Genomic DNA, 21,983 nt, shown 5'->3' with positions numbered 1-21,983 from the left:
ATGGTTCCCTGTGGACTGCCGACGCTGGAACTGCGACGGACAGACCCGGGTGTGGCCGTGTATGGGGGAATCTAAATGAGCGGCGTGGGAGTAATGCCACTGAAACGGTGCAGATGATGGGGCAGCAAAAAAAAACAACAAAAAACCAAAAAACATGAAGCACACACACTGTAAAGCAACACCTGGAAACTATGATGGTCAGTGAAAAGCCGTCAGTAACTACCTGTGTGTGATCAGCAGAGGGGGGAGGTAAGTCCTTCATCCATTCCAGCTTGTCGTACTCCACCTTGTCCATGTGCACCCACTTCTTCTGCCCCTCCATCGGTACAGCCTCGGGTACATCTGCAAGGCAACCCACCCATGCATGTAAAGTGTTTTCATCTGAGCACATTACTCCTCTCTTGCAGTCTCTCTTGCAAGAATAAGCACTATATAAATCCTTTTTTTTTTCTTTTCTTTCTTTTTTTCTTTTTTTAATACAAATATGAACAAATTATTTTCATGTTATTTACTACAACAGCAAGGTGAGAGCTGTATTATCAATGGTTTCTCCATTGCAATGTGAAATCATTTACAGCTTAGTCTTTTGTGAAGGACTATGACTCTCAAACTAGGAGGCAAACTTGCACTGGCTCTTAGTGCTGCAGCCTTGGGAGGCTAGTTGGCCTTTGGGAACGATCCAAATGCCAACTGTCCTAAAACCCTCTTGGTCGAGAGAGTGGGGATGTAACTTGGGCAAGACACTCTCCACTGTAATCAAATTCTAGCCCAAATAGTCAGGACAGCACCTGCCTCCTCTGCTGATCTAATGGTCATAGTCGGACACGACTGACTGTCATACTATGGTTAGATAAAAATGACTGCTCTTGTTGTGTCAGAATATCAGATCAAAGTGCCAAGTTTAGAAAGACAAAAAAATATATATATAACAGTAAATTCAGTTTGCATATAATCTGGCTTTTTAATTTTTTTTTTTTTTTTTTTTTGTGCCCATCCAAGAGGTACAGTATTGTTTTAAACAAGATGACTGGAAAGAACTGAATTTTTCCTATTTTTATGCTAAATTTGGTGTCAACTGACAAAGAATTTGCAGAGAAAATGGCAACGTTAAAGTTTACCACGGACACACAGACACACAGACAACCAAACACCGGGTTAAAACACAGACTCATTTTGTTTACACGAGTGAGTCAAAAAGAAAATCAAAAAGTAATTCCGATGTGACTCAGCCAGTGCCAACATGGCAAAAGATACATGATTCCAATTACAAAATTTGATGCTGGATGAATCTGGGATGTTTAAAATGGCAGGGTTTCGCTGTCAGAACTCAACCATAACACACCTACACACACACAAACACTCCTATAACACAACAGTCATGGCTACTCATCCTTACTGTATTATTCTCACAAGCAGCAAAAGCCCACAAGGGCACTTACCTGCAGCATTCCCACACTGTGTGGTCTGCTTTCAGCTGTTCTCATGCATGTACATATATGCATAAACGCACACACACACACATGCAGTATGTTCATGCATGAGCACACACACTCACATAAATATGCGTGCGCACGCACACACACACACACACATCCACACACGAACTCACATCCACACACACATACCACACACAAAGACCTTTACCTGCAGCATTCCCAGACTGTGTGGGCTGTTGTTTTATCTGCTCTGGTTTGGCACTCTTTGCAGGAGTGTGGGCTGCAGACTGATCAGTGCCAGTCTTCTCCCCTGATCTGGACTTGGCTTTTAAAAACTCCACCAAACCTGGATCTGGAAACAGTACAGTACATTTCATACTTTCTGTTCTATGGCTCCTCCATCTATTTCTTCCTTGCATTTATATATATGTGTGTGTGTGTGTGTGTGTGTGTGTGTGTGTGTGTGTGTGTGACTGTGTGTGTGTGTGTGTGTGTGTGTGTGTATGTGTGTGTGTGTGTCACTGTGTGTGTGTGTGTCACTGTGTGTGTGTGTGTGTGTGTGTGTGTGTGTGTGTGTGTATCTGTGTGTGTGTGTCACTGTGTGTGTGTGTGTGTCACTGTGTGTGTGTGTGTCACTGTGTGTGTGTGTGCCTTCATTCCTGCATGGTTTGTTTCTGACTGACATGTTTTTATGAAGCATTTTCAGAAGTTCGAAAGCACTATATAAATGTACTATTATTATGAAACCAGACAACCTACATTTCTATTTCCTCTTTCTTCTTCATTTTTTTTTTCTTTCTTACTTGTTGTATATGCTTGTGTGTAAAAACACTGGAAGATAAGTAAAATTGGCTGTTGCACTAACACTCAACTTTCGGCAAGTAAAGATGTATGCATTAATTCTTTTTTTTTCTTTTTTTTTTTTTTTTTTTTTTTTTTTTTTAAGCCTCCTCCCTCTCTCTGTTTTATTCTTTAACTTTCAGTGTCTACGTTGACCAGTGGTTTTACTGGCGATAAAACAGAGACAGGCAGAAGAAGAGAAAGAGGTGGGCATGGGAGGGAGGGTGGGAGGGAGGGAGGGATCAGACACACAAGGGCAAAGGTGAAAGAGCTGTAGAGAGAATGATACAGAGACAGAGGCAGAGAGGGAGGGACACACAGACAAAGCAAGGCAGACAGGGGCAAGGAAGGAGAATGGAACCAAGACAGCCACATGCATTCACACACACATATGCACAACACACACACACACACACACACACACACACACACACACACTGCCTCTGTATCATTCTCTCTACAGCTCTTTCACCTTTGCCCTTGTGTGTCTGATCCCTCCCTCCCTCCCACCCTCCCTCCCATGCCCACCTCTTTCTCTTCTTCTGCCTGTCTCTGTTTTATCGCCAGTAAAACCACTGGTCAACGTAGACACTGAAAGTTAAAGAATAAAACAGAGAGAGGGAGGAGGCTTAAAAAAAAAAGAAAAAAAAAGAATTAATGCATACATCTTTACTTGCCGAAAGTTGAGTGTTAGTGCAACAGCCAATTTTACTTATCTTCCAGTGTTTTTACACACAAGCATATACAACAAGTAAGAAAGAAAAAAAAATGAAGAAGAATCTATTCCCCGAGAATATTATTAAAGAAAAGATACCGAATCCATCAGCTTGCTATACAAGATTAATAACCTCTACTTTCTTCCGTATAAAACTTGATGCGCTGAAGATAAAGTATAGTAAAAATGTTACATGCATCTGTGGTAAGCAGTTCAGCTTGCATCATTGTTTGTTTCACTGCCAGCAGTTACGTACCTTCTTGCCCAAGTATTTCAAAGAGAATAATAATTCTGCAGATGATTTTTGTAAAGTTATTTCTGACGAGGTTCTTATGGTCGAACTTTCACAGGCATTAGTTCATAGCCCTATTTCTACATTCCTTTAATGCACTTCAGAATTGTGTTAATGGTTTCTGATTATTATAATTATTATTATTGAATTGTTACTGTTAAATGTAATAGCATGTTAGTTATACCCCATGCCCCCACCCCACCCCACCCCACCCCTTTAATTTTTTTTTTTTTTTTTTTTTTTTTTTAACATCTAATATCACTGATAGTGAAAAGACGCTAAACAAAAGAACGAACACATACACACACACACACACAAACAAAAAAAACCCAAAAACAAAAAAACTATACATGTACATGCACACAAACATGAGAAGAGATTGTATGATATCACTAACTGGTGAAAATACCTTAGAGTAAACCAGAACACACACACACACACACATACACACTCTACAGAAAACAAGAAGAGATTGTTTAGTATCACTAAATTGTGAAAAGACATTAAACAAAAACAACAACAAAACAACATCAACAAAATAAGAAACATATGCACGCACACACACACACACACACACATAACATACCACACACACACACACAAACACCACAACAACACAAACACAAACAAAGCACACACACACACAACAAACACAAACAAAACACACAACAACAACAACAACAACAAGAGATCCACATACCCAGAAGCTGAAGCAACTGCTGCTGCTCAGCCAGTATCTCCTCCTGCGACATCTCTGTCAGCTTGGCCAGGTTCTCCTTGTGGATGCTCTGTGCCTCCTCCTCTGCCTGAGACACACTCAGGCCATGGCCGTCCACAATCCTCGACTTCGAGAAACCTGGCATTACACACACACACACACACACACACACACACACACACACACACACACACACACACAAAAACAACAACCCTAAACAATTCATGTTGTTTGTTGTTTTCTTGTTATTTTACTCTTTTTGTCACAACAGATTTCTCTGTGTGAAAACCAGGCTGCTCTCCCCAGGGAGAGCACACTGCTACACAATGAGAGCGTCACCCATTTAAAAAAAAAAAAAATTTTCCTGCCTGTAATTTCATTGGTTTTCCTATCAAAGTGGATTTTTCTACAGAATTCTGCCAGGGACAACCCTTTTGTTGCTGTGGGTTCTTTCACATGCACTAAGTGCATGCTGCACACGGGACCTCAGTTTATCGTCTCATCTGAATGACTAGCGTCCAGACCATCACGTAAGGTCTAGTGGAGTGCAAGAAAATACAGGCAACTGTGGGATTCAAACCAGTGTGCTCAGATTCTCTCGCTTCCTAGGCAGACATGTTACCACAGGCCAACACTCCACAGAGTTAACCGTTTTCTAACCGAACTACTCCTTATACATAACAAATGTCATCTTGTGAATATGATATATATATAATATATATATATATATATATATATATATATATATATATATATACTCAACTGATTTCTAGGGTCATCCACAATCCTCAACCGAGGGGGACCTGTCATTGCCCAAAACAAACAACTCATGCATTCTAAATAAGCAATCCTATGAAGACCTGTGGTCTACCGTGAAAAAAACAAAAATAAAAACAAAGGAAAATTGATATGGCACGGCCATGTTGGCAGGACATGTGGCCTCTCCAAGACCATCCTCCAGAGAACAGTTCCAAGGGGAAGAGCAGAAGGGCGAAGACAATGAAAGAGTCGGAAGGACGATATTACAAATGGACTGGAAGCAGCTTGACTCAAACCCAGGCACTGGCACACAGCTGTGAGGGATGGAGGCTTGTAGCGTGGCATTCCACTATGCAGAGCCCCTACGACCCTAGAGCGTTGTGGCAGCAGTAAGCACTATCTCCTAATACGTAACGCAGGTTATCTTTTGGAGACGATATACACTCAACGTATTCTTAGGGCCGTCCACAATCTTCCACCTAGATGGACTTGTCAATGTCATAAGCAGACCCTTCAGTTTTAAAGAGGCATCAAAGAGCGTGGATCAATTCATATACACTACACCACACCTTCAAAACAAAACAAATCAAAAACAAAAAGGTGGGAGTGCGGATGCCTCACGTACGCACAGACCTGAAGTGCTGGTCAGGCCTAGAGAGCCTACACAAATGTTGGGGAAAACAGTTTCAGTTTCAGTTTCAGTAGCTCAAGGAGGTGTCACTGCGTTCGGACAAATCCATATACGCTACAACACATCTGCCAAGCAGATGCCTGACCAACAGCGTAACCCAACGCGCTTTGTCAGGCCTTGAGAGAAAAAAATAAAATAAAATAAATAAAAAAATTAAGAAATAAATAAATAGATAAAAAAAATAAATAAATAAATAAATAAAATAAAATAATTTTTTTTTTTTTTTAAATAAAATAAATAAGTAAATAATAAAAATAATAATGAAAATAAAATAAATAAACAGATAAATAAACAAATTAAATAAATAAATAAAAAAGACAATGATGATAAGTACGCGAATAAATGTAAAAAAAACAACAAAAAAACAAATACTGTGATTTTTTATTTAATTTTCACCTGTTTTTTGTGGGTTTTTTTTTGTTTTTTTTAAATCTACAGACTAGCTCAGATGGCGGTGATACTGTAGTTTTTCGTTGAAATAATGAGTGATGTAACCAAGAGCAACTCAAATATGAGGGAAGTAAATCAAACCTACATTGAACATCAGAATGTAAAAAGACTAACTCCATTTATAATTAGCACTTCTGAATAGCAGGACAGGCATAAAGTAAATAAGAAGAAATCGGTAAGAACAGAAATAGACAAAATAAAAGTGAATGCTAAAAAATTTTTTAAAAATTAAAAAAAAATAAAATAAAAAATGCACCTTGCTGTGTTTCCTGGCCGCAAGAAGTTGCTGTTGTTATGGAGGAGAAGGTGGCAAGATCAGAGACTTCCATCTTGCTGACCTCCTCTGGCACGGAGACCCCAAAGTCCTGCACGCCTCGCTGCGCCACCTGCTGGGCAAAGACACTCTGCTGCTGGCTGCCACCCTGCCATCACACACACACACACACACACACACACACACACACACACACGGACAGTTCAGTTCAGTTCCTCAAGAAGGCGTCATTGCGTTCAGACAAATCCATATACGCTACACCATATCTGCAAAGCAGATGCCTGACCTGCAGCATAACCCAACGAGCTTAGTCAGGCCTTGAGGAGAAAAAGAAAAAAAAAAAAGAAATAAATGCATATATCATTAAATCAATGAATAAATAAACAATTACATAAGTAAATGTATAAATGAAAAATATACTAGCAAATAATGAAATTAAAATTCACACAGTCACAGACAGTTTATTTTATTTCAGGCCATATCCCTCTATGAAGGGGATGACAACAGCAGCAGCATTTTACAATACCTTGATCCAGGACTGGCTCACGTGAACAAATTTCAGTTGCACTAAATTTGCTCAGTGGTCTGGTGCAGACATTAGAGAAAATTCTAACGGTAAGGTAACTTAGAAGCTGCTCCAATCCCTCATGCTGGTGCTGGAGAGGAGTGATGGCCTACAGGTAACGCGTCCACCTAGGAAGCGAGATAATCTGAGCATGCTGGATCGAATCAAGGCTCAGCCGCCGATATTTTCTCCCCATCCACTAGACCTTGAGTGGTGGTCTCGATGCTAGTCATTCGGATGAGACAATAAACCAAGGTCCCGTGTGCAGCATACACTTAGCGCACGTAAAAGAACCCACAGCAACAAAAGGGTTGTTCCTGGTAAAATTCTGTGGAAAATGCACTTCAATAGGAAAAACAAAGAAAACTGCACGCAGGAAAAAATACCAAAAAATGGATGGCGCTGTAGTGTAGCGACGCGCTCTCCCTGGGGAGAGCAGCCCGAATTTCACACACACAAAAAATTTGTTGAGATAAAAAAGAAATACAGATACAAATACAAATGTTAGTAGTTTGACAAAAATCCCTATGCCCGTCAGCTGAAATGCTTTATTTGAGTGTAATGCCAAACTGCGTACAACATGCTCATCATCCAATGCCATCGGTGGACAATACTGAAATGAACTTGGCTGTGCACAGTATCTCTTTGGCAGTTATTTTAATTGGAGTAGAGATGTCACAGAGGGGTAACACACACACACACACACACAAAATCTCACTGAAATATCAGTATAAACTTCCACTTATGATACACTTAAAAACTGCCACTTTCGATATACTTTTTTTTTTTTTTTTTTTTTTTTTTTTTGTGCATGCCCAAGCACTTTCTGCTGATGAAAACAAAAGTGGGCTATTGATACATACACACATACATACACACACACACACACACACACACACACACACACACACACACACTAATAGTGAATTTTGTGCTGTTCACACTCCAGTATTCCAATCACCTTGGTGACGTCGCTATTTTTGATGACTGTTGGGAAAGCTTGTGTTGATTGTTTTGGCATTGTGAAGGCAGCATTCCTGGTGTCTCTCTCCTGCACAAAGGAGGAGGAAACAAATAAGCCAACAAAAATCAACACACATACTACAGTCATGAATCGCAATCAAACAGTAGATATCCTGACAAACAACACAAAAAAAAAAGAAAAAAAAAGAAAAAAAAAAAAAAAGAGATACCAAGAATTGTGAGGAAGACTAAGATGAAATATAATAAAATCACAAGTTAACCAATATTGTAATTTGTTTGTGATATGAGGTACAGTTTGTAATATATGTTCTTCCACGAAATCATCAATAACTGTTACCAAGAGGTGTAGTTTGTGGATGTTAGTTGCTTTAACACACATTCACATGTGTTGTTTTTTTTTTAAACTATTATTTTAACAAAATGTTACCCTATTATTTTCATGGTCTAATATCAGACATGTAAAAAGACATTTTCTGAAATTAAACACACACAAACAGACATACGCACACATGTGCTCACACACACATACACAAATATTACTCCTTTACATGTGTGGACACTTTATTTTCCTCCCAAGCATTTTTTCCTCTCCTCGTCTAATATGACATATTGTGGAAAGACAAACAATAGAACATCCACATTCACATGCACAGACAGACACAAAACCAAAGACACCCACATATTAACACATGACTGTCTTCAGTTCCAAACTGCTTTCAGACAGAAATGTGGGCAATTATAATTATTCAGCACTTACAACATGAATGTTATCATTCAGGTGGTTTTCAACACCATGTTAGTAACACTTACATCAAGAAAAAATAAAATAAAAGAAGATCCCCACAGCACTTCATTTATTGGTTTGATTCATATCTTCATATGGCAGGTGTTATAAATATCACATTACAAGGAGAAAAACATTCAAATACAACTTTCAAAAAAAAAGAAAAAAAAAAAAGAAGAAAGAAACAAAAATAACTTACAATAATACTGCTGAGAATTGCTGCTAGGCCTCTGTCCTGTCCTGGAAGAAGATAAAAGATGCAGATAAAAAAATTAAAACATCTTAATAGCAACAGCATTTCTTTACTTTTGTCATCTTCTCTCCTTGCTTCTCTCTCCCTTGCACTTACTTTGTCTCTTTTCACTCACACACGCATACACACACTCCCAAAGTAGCACTCACACACACATACAGTACACAGAGTCATGCACACATAGTCATACACATACACACAATGTACAAATGCAGGATATATTAACAAACAACCACAACCCAAAGGAACTCCAAACTGATTTTCCACTTCTTTTGTTCTTTTCATGTAAGAAAATTCTACTGAAAGCAAATGACCACAGAATTACTGTTTACATTTCCTTTGATACCATCAAGCAATTTGATTTAAAAAAATGATTTTCTTTAATAAGACACTTACTGTCAACCATTTCTTCAGGATCCAAAAATGGGCCACTGGCATCTGTTTCAGGAGTTGTCATCTGTTTTTGTTTTCTTTCCCTCTCAACTCGAAACCGTGATTTCTTGGGAGGCTGGACATCAAGGGATGGAGGTGCATGGGGAAGAGCTGAAAGCATGTTCCTCAGAAACTGAACAAATGTTGTCTGGACCAAGTGGATGGTTCTCGTGTGTTGTTAATGTTCATCAGATTGTACAAGTTCTCTTCCTGAATGACATGGATTCACAACTTAAAATCGACACAATTGCCCCCTTTCCTGCACTTGCTCTTTTCTTTCTTTTCACACACACACACACACACACACACACACACACATATATATATATATATATATATATATATATATATATATATATATATATATATATATATATATACATATATACATATATAAAGAAAGTTAACAATTCTTTTCTTTTTTTTTTCAAGATAGTCTGCATTTTCAGAGCTCCTTTAGATAAGCGAGACAATCATATAAAAAAGCAATTATGAGAAAATTCAAATTTCCACTCAGTTGTGTGTTTTATTGCATAATGTTACAGTCAGTTAGTTTCCACTGTTCACAAACAATGACAAACTGTTCAATGTATTGAAAACTGCACAGACAAAAATGCAACACATTAACCCCTAGGCTGCCTGCATGATGAGATAACTCGTCATGGCAAGCATGTATGCTTCGCTGCCTGCATGACGAGATAACTCGTCATCGAAATATTCTGACTTTTCCCTGGTTTGCATTCACTTCCTTGGCAAAAATAGTGGTAGCTTTAGCCTGGGGAATCTCTCTAGATTCTATTCATAGCTAGAAACCCCATCTACGTCATGAAGCTGTCCTTTATTTGAACGTTTTGGTTGGGTCACTGTCCAAGTGTTTGCCTGACTTCTCTCCTCGCTCGCTCAACAAAATGTCGGACTGACGCCGTGCTCTAGACATGCGATCGTGACGAACTAAATCAACCATGATTTCTTTCTTTAACTGATGCTCAGAAAGAATTGAAACGTAAATTCGAAGGAGAAGATAGAGATGAACATTTATAGGACGATCTGATAGAAAATAAAGGGAGTAATCAAGAGAGTGGCCAAGATGCGACTGTCAGTGAGTGATGCCGGCTGTACAGACGTTAGCAGACGACAGATGACCGAATTAGCAGCAGAGCGATATTCTTGGCACGCAGCCAACGCGGTCTGATGAGAACTGAATCAAGTGACCGTGTGAGAGGGGTGAGGAGGAGGGGGGTGGAGACTGAGGGGGCGTGGCCTCACATCCATCTTATCATTGTGTATCTATCTCTTAAAAAAAATATATATATTGTGGTTGTTCTAGTATGATTTTGTGTTTGCAGATATCCATTTGTCCAGAAAATATGATGTTTTTGTGCAAATTACCTGACTAATGTTTGTAATGAACAAGTTGAAAATGTGACAAAAAACAAAACACTGATTTCAAAACAACAGCATGTCACTAAAACTATATAAAATGGGAAAATAGCATGTGTTTTGTATTCTTTATTCATTTACCTTTCAGAAAATATATACTTTTATGGGTCTTTCTCCAATAACAAAGAGCACAGAATTTTTTGAAAATTTATACCCGTTTTTGGGGAAAAAACCCTGGCAAATAGATTTCACTTAAATCTTATTTTCCTGGCAGCGAAAGGGTTAAAACAACAGCAACCACCCCTCGTCTGTGCTCAAACCAAATTCATAGAGCAACACAAACAGTTTTATGAAAACTATAGAAGGGAATGTATCAAATGACAAAAGTTACAGCATAACTCACTGTCCATGTGTACAACATCCCTCGGAGGGTCCACTGATTTGCGCTTTTCACTTTTCTTGATGATGCTTACTGCGGGCTTTGTCTTGCTGGCCATAAACTCTTCTTGAAACTTGAGCAGTTCATCTTCATTATTTCCAAGATTTGATCGCTCCATCTCGAAGCTGAAAAAAAGAAGTGATGTAAGATGGACAAATTTAAAAAATACATACAAAGTTGAACAATATCCACAAAGGTGCAATGGTTTCATATCACAGACTGGTTATTCACTGGGATCAACATTGGCATCAACACCTACATTATCATTTTACAATCCATTCATCACCACCACATATTACCAGTAGTAGAATCGACTTCGTTCAGTCACTGTACTTTCAGTTGCACTGCCCACCAGCCGACACTGGTGGAGCTGACTGGTTCACTTTGTTGATTCATGGTCTTCTCAGTGCAAGTGTTAACCGTTTTTTGTTTTGTTGTTTTTGTTGTTGTGTTTTGTTTGTTTGTTTGTTTTTACAACAAAGTGAATCAGAATCAAAGATTCCCGGAGTAAACGAACGCCCAGCAACAACAACAAAAACCACTGCATTCAACAAGCCCTGGAATTTAGGATACTAAGGTAGGGAAATCACACACATGCACACACACACACACACACACACACACACACACGCACGCACGCACGCACATCCCTACCTTTCTCTTGCCGATCGCTTGAATGCGAAAAAAGAACTGAAACCGGAAACTGTGAATTGTCCTTCCGCTGACAAAGAATGACCTCCCTTGAACCCCCACACCCTTTTCCTTTGCAACGTTCAAATGAGTGATAACTTACCACGTTTGAATTTCATTTTGCTAACAGCGCACCTAGGACCTGCCTTGAGAACAATTAAGGTTCGTAAATGTTTATATAAAATAAAATAAAAAGTAGAGGAGGACAAAAGAGCAGAAAAAAATGTTTCTATTCTTCAACACATGTTTTAATAAGTTTTTTTTTTCTTTCTAATTGATTCAACGATGACCTTTCGGACTCGACTACGTTCAGGTTTTGTCCAACTGCAGTTGTTCGAAGTAATTCACTAGGAAATACGCTCGAAGCGGGTAAATACACACGCATGGGGTTTAGATATGGACAGGATTGCAGAACTGTTGACACATCTGATATCAGTTGAAAGACATCCAACTGCATGGCTGTATTAAGATACTGCTGCTGCTGCTGCTGCTGCTGCTATAACAATATTAGTATATACTACTATTACTACTACTACCACTACTGATAATAATGATGATAAAAATCCGGGAAAAAAAAGAGTAGACGCTGTAGTTCACCAGCAAAATCATTCTTCCGATCCTTCATCCACCCGGGTACGTGTTGTGTGATGACAGAATACCCTGAATGCAGAACAGTTTATTAACTCTGAAAGTTTCTTATACCTGTATTAACAGATACAGTTCAATACTCAGACAGCAGAACACTACGGACCGCGCGCCCCACCTCCAACCCTACATCTGTCTGTCTGTCTGTCTGTCTGTCTGTCTGTCTGTCTCTCTCTCTCTCTCTCTCTCTCTCTCTCTCTCTCTCTCTCTCTCTCTCTCTCTCTCTCTCCGTATGTGTGTGTGTGTGCTTCTTTTTTTTTTTTTTTTTTTTTTTTTTTTGCTGCCCCATTATCTGCGCCATTTCAGTGGCATTACTCCCACGCCGCTCACTTAGATTTCCCCGTACACTGCCACACCCGGGTTTGTCCGCCACAGTTCCAGCATCGGCAGTCCGCAGGGAACGATCGATGTTAGGTCGCCAGGAGGCCACACACCAGAGGAGACCCTGCACTACTGCTGAGTCACTTCGGTGGTGTTCAATGGTGCCTGTACGTACTTAGGACACCGCCTACTAAGCCCCCTACTAAGGACAGCAATGGCTTAGTCGCGGAGCCAGACTGAGTTAGCGTCCCTCCCAGAGTGGAGACCGCCACCACGTCCCGCAAACAACAGCACCCCATGAATCTGCCAACACTGAAGACACTGACCCCAAGCACAGAAGTGGAAGGGTATCGAAACTGATGTCACCATGAGTGCAGAGCATGAAAGGCCACATACTTTGAGACTGTTTTGTTTATATTGATGATGATGGAGGAGGATGACGATAACGATGTTGTTATGTAAGTCCATTTTGGTTTGGGACTGCAAAACAAGGCTGTACTCTACGCTTCCTGTCATAATGATATCCCGGTGTTAACCAGGCCCGAGAGATACAGACACTTGCAGTGTTGTTCAAGTAATTAGAGCAACACACCCAAAGACGCATACTTGAAGTGGATGACATTCGACTGTGTGGTCCCAGTCTCCCCATTTAAGCCCACAGCACACTCAAATCTGGGTAGGAGCCGGCCACAGGCCGAAAAACCCACCTCCGCTGGGATTCGAACCCGCGTCCTCCCAGCCATCAGTCCGCGATGCTAACCACTTCGCCACGGCGGCTGGTATATATATATATATATATATATATATATATATATATATCTGTATGTGTGTGTGTTTGGGGGGGGGGGGGGGGGGGGGGGGCTCTCTGCCTTCCTCAGTGGCACCGACATTCCTCTTTCCTTTTTCGTCTGCAGTCTTGGTGTCATACTCGACCAGTCTTTTTCCTATCAGCAGCATGTTGCAAATAACACATATTGCATCCATTCGTCATCTCCTGACTGAAGATGCAACCACAACTCTCCTCTGTGTCTTTGTGCTGTCCCGCCAGGATTATTGTAATTCCTTTCTTGTCGGTTCACCCAGCTACCTCATTGCTAGGCTTCAGGAAGTCCATAACCATGCTGCTCGTCTTGTCTTTCGTTCCTCTAAATTCGATCATATCTCTCCTCTCCTTCATGCTTTTTACTGGCTCCCAGTACAAGAAAGAATTACTTACAAAGTTGTCTCTCTTTGTTTCAAGTCCATTGAGGCATCTGGTCCAGAGTATCTTTCTGACCTCATTCATCCTTACATACTCTCACGCCAACTCCGCTCTTCTTCTGACACCCGTATGCTTAGGATCCCCACTGCTCGAACCAAAACGAAGGGCCAATGCAGTTTTTCATACCAAGCCCCCTTTCTTTGGAATCAACTTCCTCAGCCACTCCGTCACTCATCTTCACTGCAATCTTTTAAATCCAGTTTGAAGACCCACCTTTTCCTCTCCTGAATAATTCTCAACAGCTCATCCCTTTCCAGTATGAACTAAAGTGACTATTTGTGGGTGAGCGAGTTTTGATAGTCTCAGAAATTGTGGTTGTATTTTTGATTGTGTACTATTTACGATTGTGTGCAATGACTTGTGTGTGTGCGTTCGCGTGTGCTTGTGTGTATTGTGGGTGTGAAGAGGGGATGAATAATTTTTGATAATGTTTTTTGTCTTGTGTTCATTTTTTGTTTGTTTGTTTTTTGTTTTGTTTTGTTTTTGTTTTGTTTTTGATATCTACACACGTGTTCTGTTTGTAAACGCCTAGGGCTTGTTTTCAAGATTAGGCGTAAATGCTCATAATGATAATAATGATGATAACAATATAACAAATATACATATATATATATATATGTGTGTGTGTGTGTGTGTGTGTGTGGGTGTTATGTCAAATGTCAAACCATCTCCCATCTCTATTCTTCTTTCTTTCTTCCTTCTGCGTGCATGCATGTACCTTTTCTTTCTTTCTTTTTTTTTTTTTTTTTTCTTTTCTTTTTTTTTTCCTCAGTGACAAAATGGGAGAGAAAGGAGGGTCGGATGTAAGAAAGAGCTTGACAGGGGGTGAGGAGAAGCCAGCAGCTGGAAAGCAGAAAGACGCTAAAACGGCCGCCACTCCAACTGCGACTGACGGCCCAGCAGCAGACCAGCAGCAAGACGGCCAAGCCACGTCGGGTGAGACCGCCGATGGCCAGGAGGGCAAGGTGAGTAATAGGGGATGGATGGTGCCGGAGTCAAGTGTCAACAGTCAGTGTCGTGTGCACGCACAGTCAGTCGCCCAGCCTGTCATGCATTTTGTGTGTGTGTTGTTGTTGTTTTTTTGTTTTGTTTTGTTTTGTTTTTTTTTTTTGTTTGTTTGCACCTTTGTTTCTCGAATTTGTTTTCAGACAATAAATCTACCTATGTCAAAACACACACTCTTTCTCCCTCTGTGTCACCACTGTCTCCCTCCTCTCTCTCTCTCTCTCTCTCTCTCTCTCTGTCTCACTCTCTCTCTCTTTGTCTCTGTCTCTGCCTCTGTCTGTCTCTCTTCTTTTTCGCCCTCTCTCTCTCTCTATCTCTCTCCCCCCCCCCCCCCCTTTTTTTTTTCTCTCTTCAACATTAATTTTCTTGCCCCAAGGGCAGGATGTAAACAAGCAGATTGTGCTTACTTCTTTATTCTTTTAAAATAGAATTTCGTTTGTTCATTCGTTCGTCCTCCCCCCCCCCCCCCCTCTCTCTCTCTCTCTCTCTCTCTCTCTCTCTCTCTCTCTCATTTGCACAACAAGCTGCCTACCTTGGTAGAGCCGACCGACAGCTCCAACTGGGCACTCATCATTCGATTTCCATGTCATTCATTAATGTTTCAGTCACGCACAGACAGGCACACACACGCGCGCACACACACACACACACACACACACACACACACACACACACACACACACACGTATCATTTTACGTGTATGACCGTTTTATTTATTTACCCCGCCATGTATGGCATCCATTCTTCGTTTTCGGGGGTGTGCATGTTGGGTATGCACGTTCTTGTTTGGAACCAGACCTCTAACGTGCGTATTTGATCCTTTGCGTGCGTATACGCACAAAGGGGGTTCAGGCACTGGCAGTTCTGCACATAATTATCATGTTTACCTGGGAGACGGGGCAAAATCTCCACCCTCAACCCACCAGATGCGACGGGGATCGAACTCAGGAAACTCGGGTGACAATCAAACGCTCTAACCATCTGAACTGGTTCACCGTCAGTCAAGGTATGGCCAGTTCACATGCCAAAAAACAAATAAACAAACAAACAAACAAAAACATAGCTGATGTCTTTTAATGAAACCAATCCATTAATCAGCTCACAGCAGCAATAACAACATATAGCAAAAAAAATAAAATAAAATAAATAAATAAAATAAAATAAACAACCACCACTGCCAACATAACTACCAATAAGGAGAACAGCAACTTTTAACAACAGCAACGGCGATTGACCTGTTTGACCAAGATCACATTAAGCAGCAGCCAACAGTTAAACGTCAGTTATTCAGCACTGGAATATTGTGGGTGGATATATATATATATATATATATATATATATATATATATATATATATATATATATATATATATAGAATGAAGACACCGAGGATGCCGTCATCCCAGCAGCCGACCGGCGCAACATTAGGCGGATCATAGCTGAGGATCCAGAATGGACGCTGGTAGTGGTGCCAAACCTCTCGGAGCTCATCCTCCGGCAGTTCATTGCCAACTTCCAGAGTGGGTGTCCTTGTTTGTTTTGGGGTTGGGTTTTTTTTTTGTTTTTTTTTTTAAGGCCAACACACCGTGTTTGTGTTTAGTTGAATTATTGTTGTTTCGTTCTCTGTTGGAGAAATTAGCATGGAATTGAACGTTTTGTCTGTGCATTTTCCGTGACAGTCTGAAAGGCAGACAACAGCATGATGGTTTGTTGCATCGTTTTGTTGAATAAAAAGAAACAAATTTTGCCCCTACAGCTTATCCGTTTCTGCGGCATTGCTCCCATGACACTATTGCACAGTGTTATCAGACTTGCACATTCACAGTCATCCAGGATACCTTTAATACACAGCCGCACCCAAGGGTGGTTCCGTCACTGTCTCTAGCGTCGACAGTCTGCAGGAAGCTACCAATGTTCAGCTGCCAGAGAAGACATGAACTGCACTGCTGCCGAGTCCCCATGATTGTGTTAAGAAACGGCGCCTCTTCTGATTCAGCATCCACAAGACGCCACCCGTTATAAGTCCATGACTGGCGACAGTGATGGTTAAACCGTGGAGCCAGACTGACTGAGCGCTCCCCCCCCCCCGCCCCCCCGCGCCCCCCTCCCCCCACCTCTATCCCCCTCCTTTGCATGCCATTGTTTGTTATTGCTTCATATAAATTTTACGCCTTGAATTGCTACCTGGGTTTGTTCTGAACTGCATAAAATCGCAACGGCTTTTACTGAATCTTTTGCATGCTTTTGCTTCACCGAAAAGCGACTGGAGTTTTCTGTTGTGTTGTCGTCTGTTAGAGTTCGACAAAAGCCTGTGTGAGAGTCAAGTCGCAGAGATGAAAAAAAAAAAAAAAGACAAAAAGAAGATAAATTAAAAAAACCCGGACACCTGCTTGAAAAGAGATAGATCTATTGCAAACTGCCGCTGGCTCAGACCTGTCAACGCAGAATCTTAAATTCTGTCGAAAATTTCAGTCTTTTGATCCTGACATGTTCCGGGGTCATGAACAAAAAATGTGTAATGGCTTTTGCGTCTTTCTAGATCTACTTATATTTCAGAAATAGTGAGGATTTTGACAAACTTTTGGCACGTGCGCACTTTTATTTTATAAATCGTGTGATGTGAAGTAATGTTGACAGGTCTTTACGAGGAGTTAGGAAAACAACGATTATCTTGAATGGAAGGAATGATTTCTTTTGTACTGTTAATTTTATGCCAAATTGTTTCATAATCGATGCATGAAAAAGGTGAAAACGTTCTGCCGAAATGGATCATTCTTTAAACAAAAACTCATCTTCGTTTTATTTATTTTCGTTGCTTTCCGTGTGTTGTTTGTTGTTGTTTTGTTTTTTTTGGTTGTTTGTTTGCTTGTTTTTTTTTTTTCTTTTTTTGTTGTTGTTGTTTTGTTGGTTTTTTTGTTGTTTTTTTGTTTGTTTGTTTTTTGTTGTTGTTTTTCCAAAGCCTATTGTCAGTTTTTCTCACACCAGAAGGTTTCTACACGTGCGTGCGCTGCCATTTTCTTTCAAAATCTCATGACGTGCAACAAAAGAAAACTTCTTCTTCTTCTTCTTCTTCTTCTGCGTTCGTGGGCTGCAACTCCCACGTTCACTCGTATGCACACGAGTGGGCTTTTACGTGTATGACCGTTTTTACCCCGCCATGTAGGCAGCCATACTCCGTTTTCGGGGGTGTGCATGCTGGGTATGTTCTTGTTTCCATAACCCACCGAACGCTGACATGGATTACAGGATCTTTAACGTACGTATTTGATCTTCTGCTTACATATACACACGAAGGGGGTTTAGGGACTAGCAGGTCTGCACATATGTTGACCTTGGAGAAAAAACAACTCTTCTTCGGCATTCCAAGAATAATTATCTCTTCCTTTGTAAACCTCACCAGCTTTTTCTTTCTTTTCTTTTCTTTTTTTTTTTCCTTATCGTACAGCGGATATGGTGTAGCGTATATGGATCAGACTGCTCGCTTTGACACCTCCTTGAAACTGAAACTATAAACATCGTGATTCAAAGATCCAGTCGTGCTAAGACATCACTTCCACCACCACCACCACCACTGCCACGATCACCACCAACAACAACGACAACGAAAAGGAAATCCAGCCATTCTTTTGCATTCTAACATCAGCTTCCCTTTGTTTGTTTCAGACGATTCCCAGATCCTGTTCAAGCTGAATCCTGACGAACAGGCCAGCGTGCTGAGTCGGATCCCCACCACCCTACCGCTGCAGGTCACAGCTCCTCTTGTGGATGACGAAGGCTACTGGGAACGCTGCTGCCGGGCCCGCTGGGAGGTCTGCGACTTGGCGGTCTACGGGAACTGCTGGAAGCGCATGTTCTTCGAGCGGCACGTGCAGAACATCATCGAGCTGACCGTGCCGGGCACCACCGACCCCACAGAGCTGAACGAGGCGCTCCAGATGTCCGCCAAGGTCGTCAGAAAGTTAGACATTCGCCAGCTTCTGCCCCCTGTGGAGAAGGAGCCGAAACCGTTGCCCATCGATAAGGATTCGGACGACGAAAGCGATAGCGAAGAGGAGGAGGAACAGGACCATTTCGAGTTTGAGCCTGTGCTGAAGGCTCTGCCCCACGTGGAAGAACTCCACGTCACGTACAGCGTTCGTGACTGCGGCATGAACTTTGAGTGGAACACTTTCCTCTTCAAGGCCAACGACTGCCTGAAGCTGGCAAAGACCGTGGCTGCCTGCCACACTCTCCGAGTCCTTCGGCTGTACCGCAGCAAAGTGGACGACCAGAAGGCGCGGGTTCTGATCGGCTACTTGCTGAACCACCCCACCCTGGAAGAGCTGGACCTGTCCTGCAACATAATCGGCGACAAAGGGGCGCGGGCGGTGGGCATGTTCCTCAACAACCGCAGCCGGCTGGTGAGGCTCAACCTCATGGACAACAACATCCGCGCGACCGGCGCCTTGGCCATAGCCCACGGGCTGGTCAAGAGCACCACCCTGGAGATCCTCAACCTGCGGCTGAACCACCTGAGCGACGAGGGGGGTCAGGCCATCGCCAGGGGCCTCCTGAAGAACCAGAAGCTGAGGGAGGCTAACCTGAGCAGCAACGAGCTGGGGGATTCCACCGCCTCAATGCTGGCCCAGGCTCTGATGACCAACACCACCATCAGGACCCTGGACCTGTCCAGCAACAAGCTGGGGGCGGTGAGTGTACCCAGCGCTGGGCGCGATGTTCACCACTGATGAGGGCGGTGGCCTTGTGGTGACGTGTCTTACTTTTGGAAGCGAGTGTCTGCTGGGTTGGAGTACCATACGTACACGGATCGGGATTTTTTTTTTTTTTTTTTTTTTTTTTTTTTTTTTTTAATACCTCCCTCTCCACTAGACCTTCGGTCGGTGCTACTAGTCTATCGGATGAAACGATAAACCGAGGTCAGCAGCAGGTATTTAGCGCGCATAAAAGAACAAACGGCAACGAAACTTTTCTTTCTTTTCTTTTGTTGTTGTTGTTGTTGTGTGTGTGTGTGTGTGTACGTATCACTGACAACATTCTGAAGAAAAATCCACTTTGATAGCAAAACAAGTGCACATGCAGACTGAAAAAAAGTCTGGCCATAAAAACCTTCTTCTTTCCAAGGAAGCCTCCACCCCCTCCTTCTCCCTCCTTCAGTCTATAGTTTACCCTGCTTTACATCTACACGTATCTACAAGTTTTGTCTTCTATTGCCTTTGACTTTTCTGATATTTTTTGCAAAGTTATCATCAAAATAACAGCCGCAAAACCCGGGCTGTTTGTTGTCTAGTTGATACCTGCTCTTCTTTTCCTCTACAATTATAATTATGTTATCATGTTGTACGACTCGATACCCCCCCCCCTCCCCCACCCTCTCTCTCTCTCCCCCCCCACCCCCTCTCTCTCTCTCTCTCAACTAGCATGTAGGTGAGTAGTATTATTATTATGTACACAAATACGCGGGAATGCATGTGGAACCCAGTTTTCTATTCTTTTATCCAACTTATTCGTGGGGAGCGGAACTTGAAATGAGCATGTATGCTTATTCATTAAAATGGCATTGCATCGCGTTGCGTAACTCTCTCTCTCTCTCTCTCTCTCTCTCTCTCTCTCTCTCTCTCCTCCTCCTCCTCCTCCTCCTCCTCTGTCAGCTTCTTTTAACTCTTTCACCGCCAAGTTTCTGTGTGAAAGACACTCCCCAGCGCCAGATATTTTAGAAACGATTGCTTCCCTCAAATAGTCCAGTTGGTTCGCTGATTGTGGTTGTTTTCATTAGAAAGATGTTATAATATTGTTATGCTTCAGTTCTCTCATCACTGATTATGTGGATCAATATACAGGTGGGTTTTTTTTTTCACTTAAATATTGTATTTGATATTGCATGTTCACGTCCACTTTGTTTACATATCCCCCCCCCCCCCCCCCCCCGCCCCCCTTTGACTGATGAGCCCCATAAGACTGTCAAATAAAACGGTTGTTCTTGCTCTCCCTCTGTGTCTCTCTGTCTCTCTGTTTATCTATCTATCTCTATCTATCTATCTATCTATTGAGTGTATTTGAATTCCATGTATGTTTTTTTCTATAACCTTTTGTTATCTTGTGAACATTTTGATTTCATTTCTTTTGCCCTGAGGGCTGGATGTAAAAAAAAAAAAAAAAAAAGCATATACATGCTTATTCCACTTCCCTCATTAAAAAAGATTCGTTCGTTCGTTCGTTCGTTCTATCAATCTATCTATCTACCCCCCCTCAACCCCCAGGACGGTGGGAGGCAGCTGAGGGAGTGCATGGAGACGAACACCACCATCACCCACATCGACCTCCGGCTGACGGACTGCGGCCAGGAGTCGGAGTACTGCATCAGCCTGGCCCTGCACCGCAACCGGGAGGCCGCCCGCGACGCCGCCATCAGGGAGCGGGAGGCCAGGCTGCCCCCGCAGAGGGAGGCGCTTGACCCGCAGGAGGCCCACCGCTACGTGCTGCCGCCCGACCTGGTGTACTGAGGAGAAGGGGGGGGGGGGGGGGGAAGAGTGTTGTTGTTTGGGAGTTAGAGGGTTGGGTGTGTGTGTGTATGGGGGTGGGTGGGTGGGGGGGGGGGATTGGGGGGCGGGTGCGTGGGGATCACCGGGTGGGTGGGGGATGGTTGTGTGGCGAGGGCGAGGTATACGGATGGAGGTGGAGGTTTGGGGGAGAGGGGCGCAGGTGGGGTACGTCGTGTGATTCAGGGTTGGGGGAATGGGGGTGGAGAGGGGTTAGTGGAGGTTGGTTGTGTGTTAGGAGTGTGTGGAGGGAAGGAGGATAAGGATTTTTGGGGGGTAGGACGTGGTGGGATCCGGTGGGGGTGATGATTGGTTGTGTGTGAGAAGTGCGAGGTGTTTAAGGGGTAGAGTTGAGGGTGTTCGGTGGGGAGGGGGGGTAGGGGGTGCGTGGTGGGATCCGGAAAGGGGGATGGTTGTGTGTGAGGAGTGTGGAGAGCGGGGTGTGGTGTGTTGGGGGAGGTGGAGGTTTCGGGGGAGTTGGGGGGGGGGGGGGGCATGTGATGGGGGTGGGG

General features: G+C 42.5%; 2 protein-coding genes across 3 annotated transcripts in view; one reads left to right on the top strand and one right to left on the bottom strand.

Annotated features, from left to right (window-relative positions):
• Positions 1 to 11,712, bottom strand: part of LOC143280901 (RNA polymerase II-associated protein 1-like) — a 47,846-nt gene extending 36,134 nt beyond the window's left edge. The window contains exons 1-9 of one of the 2 annotated variants that reach the window (XM_076585678.1): positions 11,667 to 11,712; positions 10,977 to 11,137; positions 9,158 to 9,304; positions 8,708 to 8,748; positions 7,702 to 7,791; positions 6,158 to 6,323; positions 3,984 to 4,139; positions 1,645 to 1,788; positions 224 to 342 (exon numbers count right to left, since the gene is read on the bottom strand). In XM_076585678.1, coding sequence (XP_076441793.1) covers positions 224 to 342; positions 1,645 to 1,788; positions 3,984 to 4,139; positions 6,158 to 6,323; positions 7,702 to 7,791; positions 8,708 to 8,748; positions 9,158 to 9,304; positions 10,977 to 11,130 — 1,017 coding nt within the window. In that variant the 5' untranslated portion in view covers positions 11,131 to 11,137; positions 11,667 to 11,712. Of the gene's footprint in view, positions 1 to 223; positions 343 to 1,644; positions 1,789 to 3,983; positions 4,140 to 6,157; positions 6,324 to 7,701; positions 7,792 to 8,707; positions 8,749 to 9,157; positions 9,305 to 10,976; positions 11,138 to 11,345; positions 11,477 to 11,666 lie in introns of those variants that run through there. The other variant, XM_076585679.1, reaches the window with a different exon arrangement.
• Positions 11,713 to 11,752: 40 nt separating this feature from the next.
• On the top strand, positions 11,753 to 21,439 carry LOC143281584 (uncharacterized). Its single transcript, XM_076586822.1, has 4 exons — positions 11,753 to 11,864; positions 14,702 to 14,894; positions 18,599 to 19,623; positions 21,193 to 21,439. Exons 3-4 carry the CDS (start codon positions 18,784 to 18,786, stop codon positions 21,433 to 21,435), a joined length of 1,083 nt encoding a protein of 360 aa, XP_076442937.1. The 5' UTR covers positions 11,753 to 11,864; positions 14,702 to 14,894; positions 18,599 to 18,783; the 3' UTR covers positions 21,436 to 21,439.
• Positions 21,440 to 21,983: the final 544 nt, after the last annotated feature.

The sequence above is a fragment of the Babylonia areolata genome, chromosome 4 (assembly GCF_041734735.1).
Source record: "Babylonia areolata isolate BAREFJ2019XMU chromosome 4, ASM4173473v1, whole genome shotgun sequence".
Taxonomy (NCBI): Eukaryota; Metazoa; Mollusca; class Gastropoda; order Neogastropoda; family Buccinidae; genus Babylonia; species Babylonia areolata.
The sequence above is the reverse complement of the archived record's forward strand: the minus strand, read 5'-3'. Positions and strand labels throughout refer to the sequence as shown.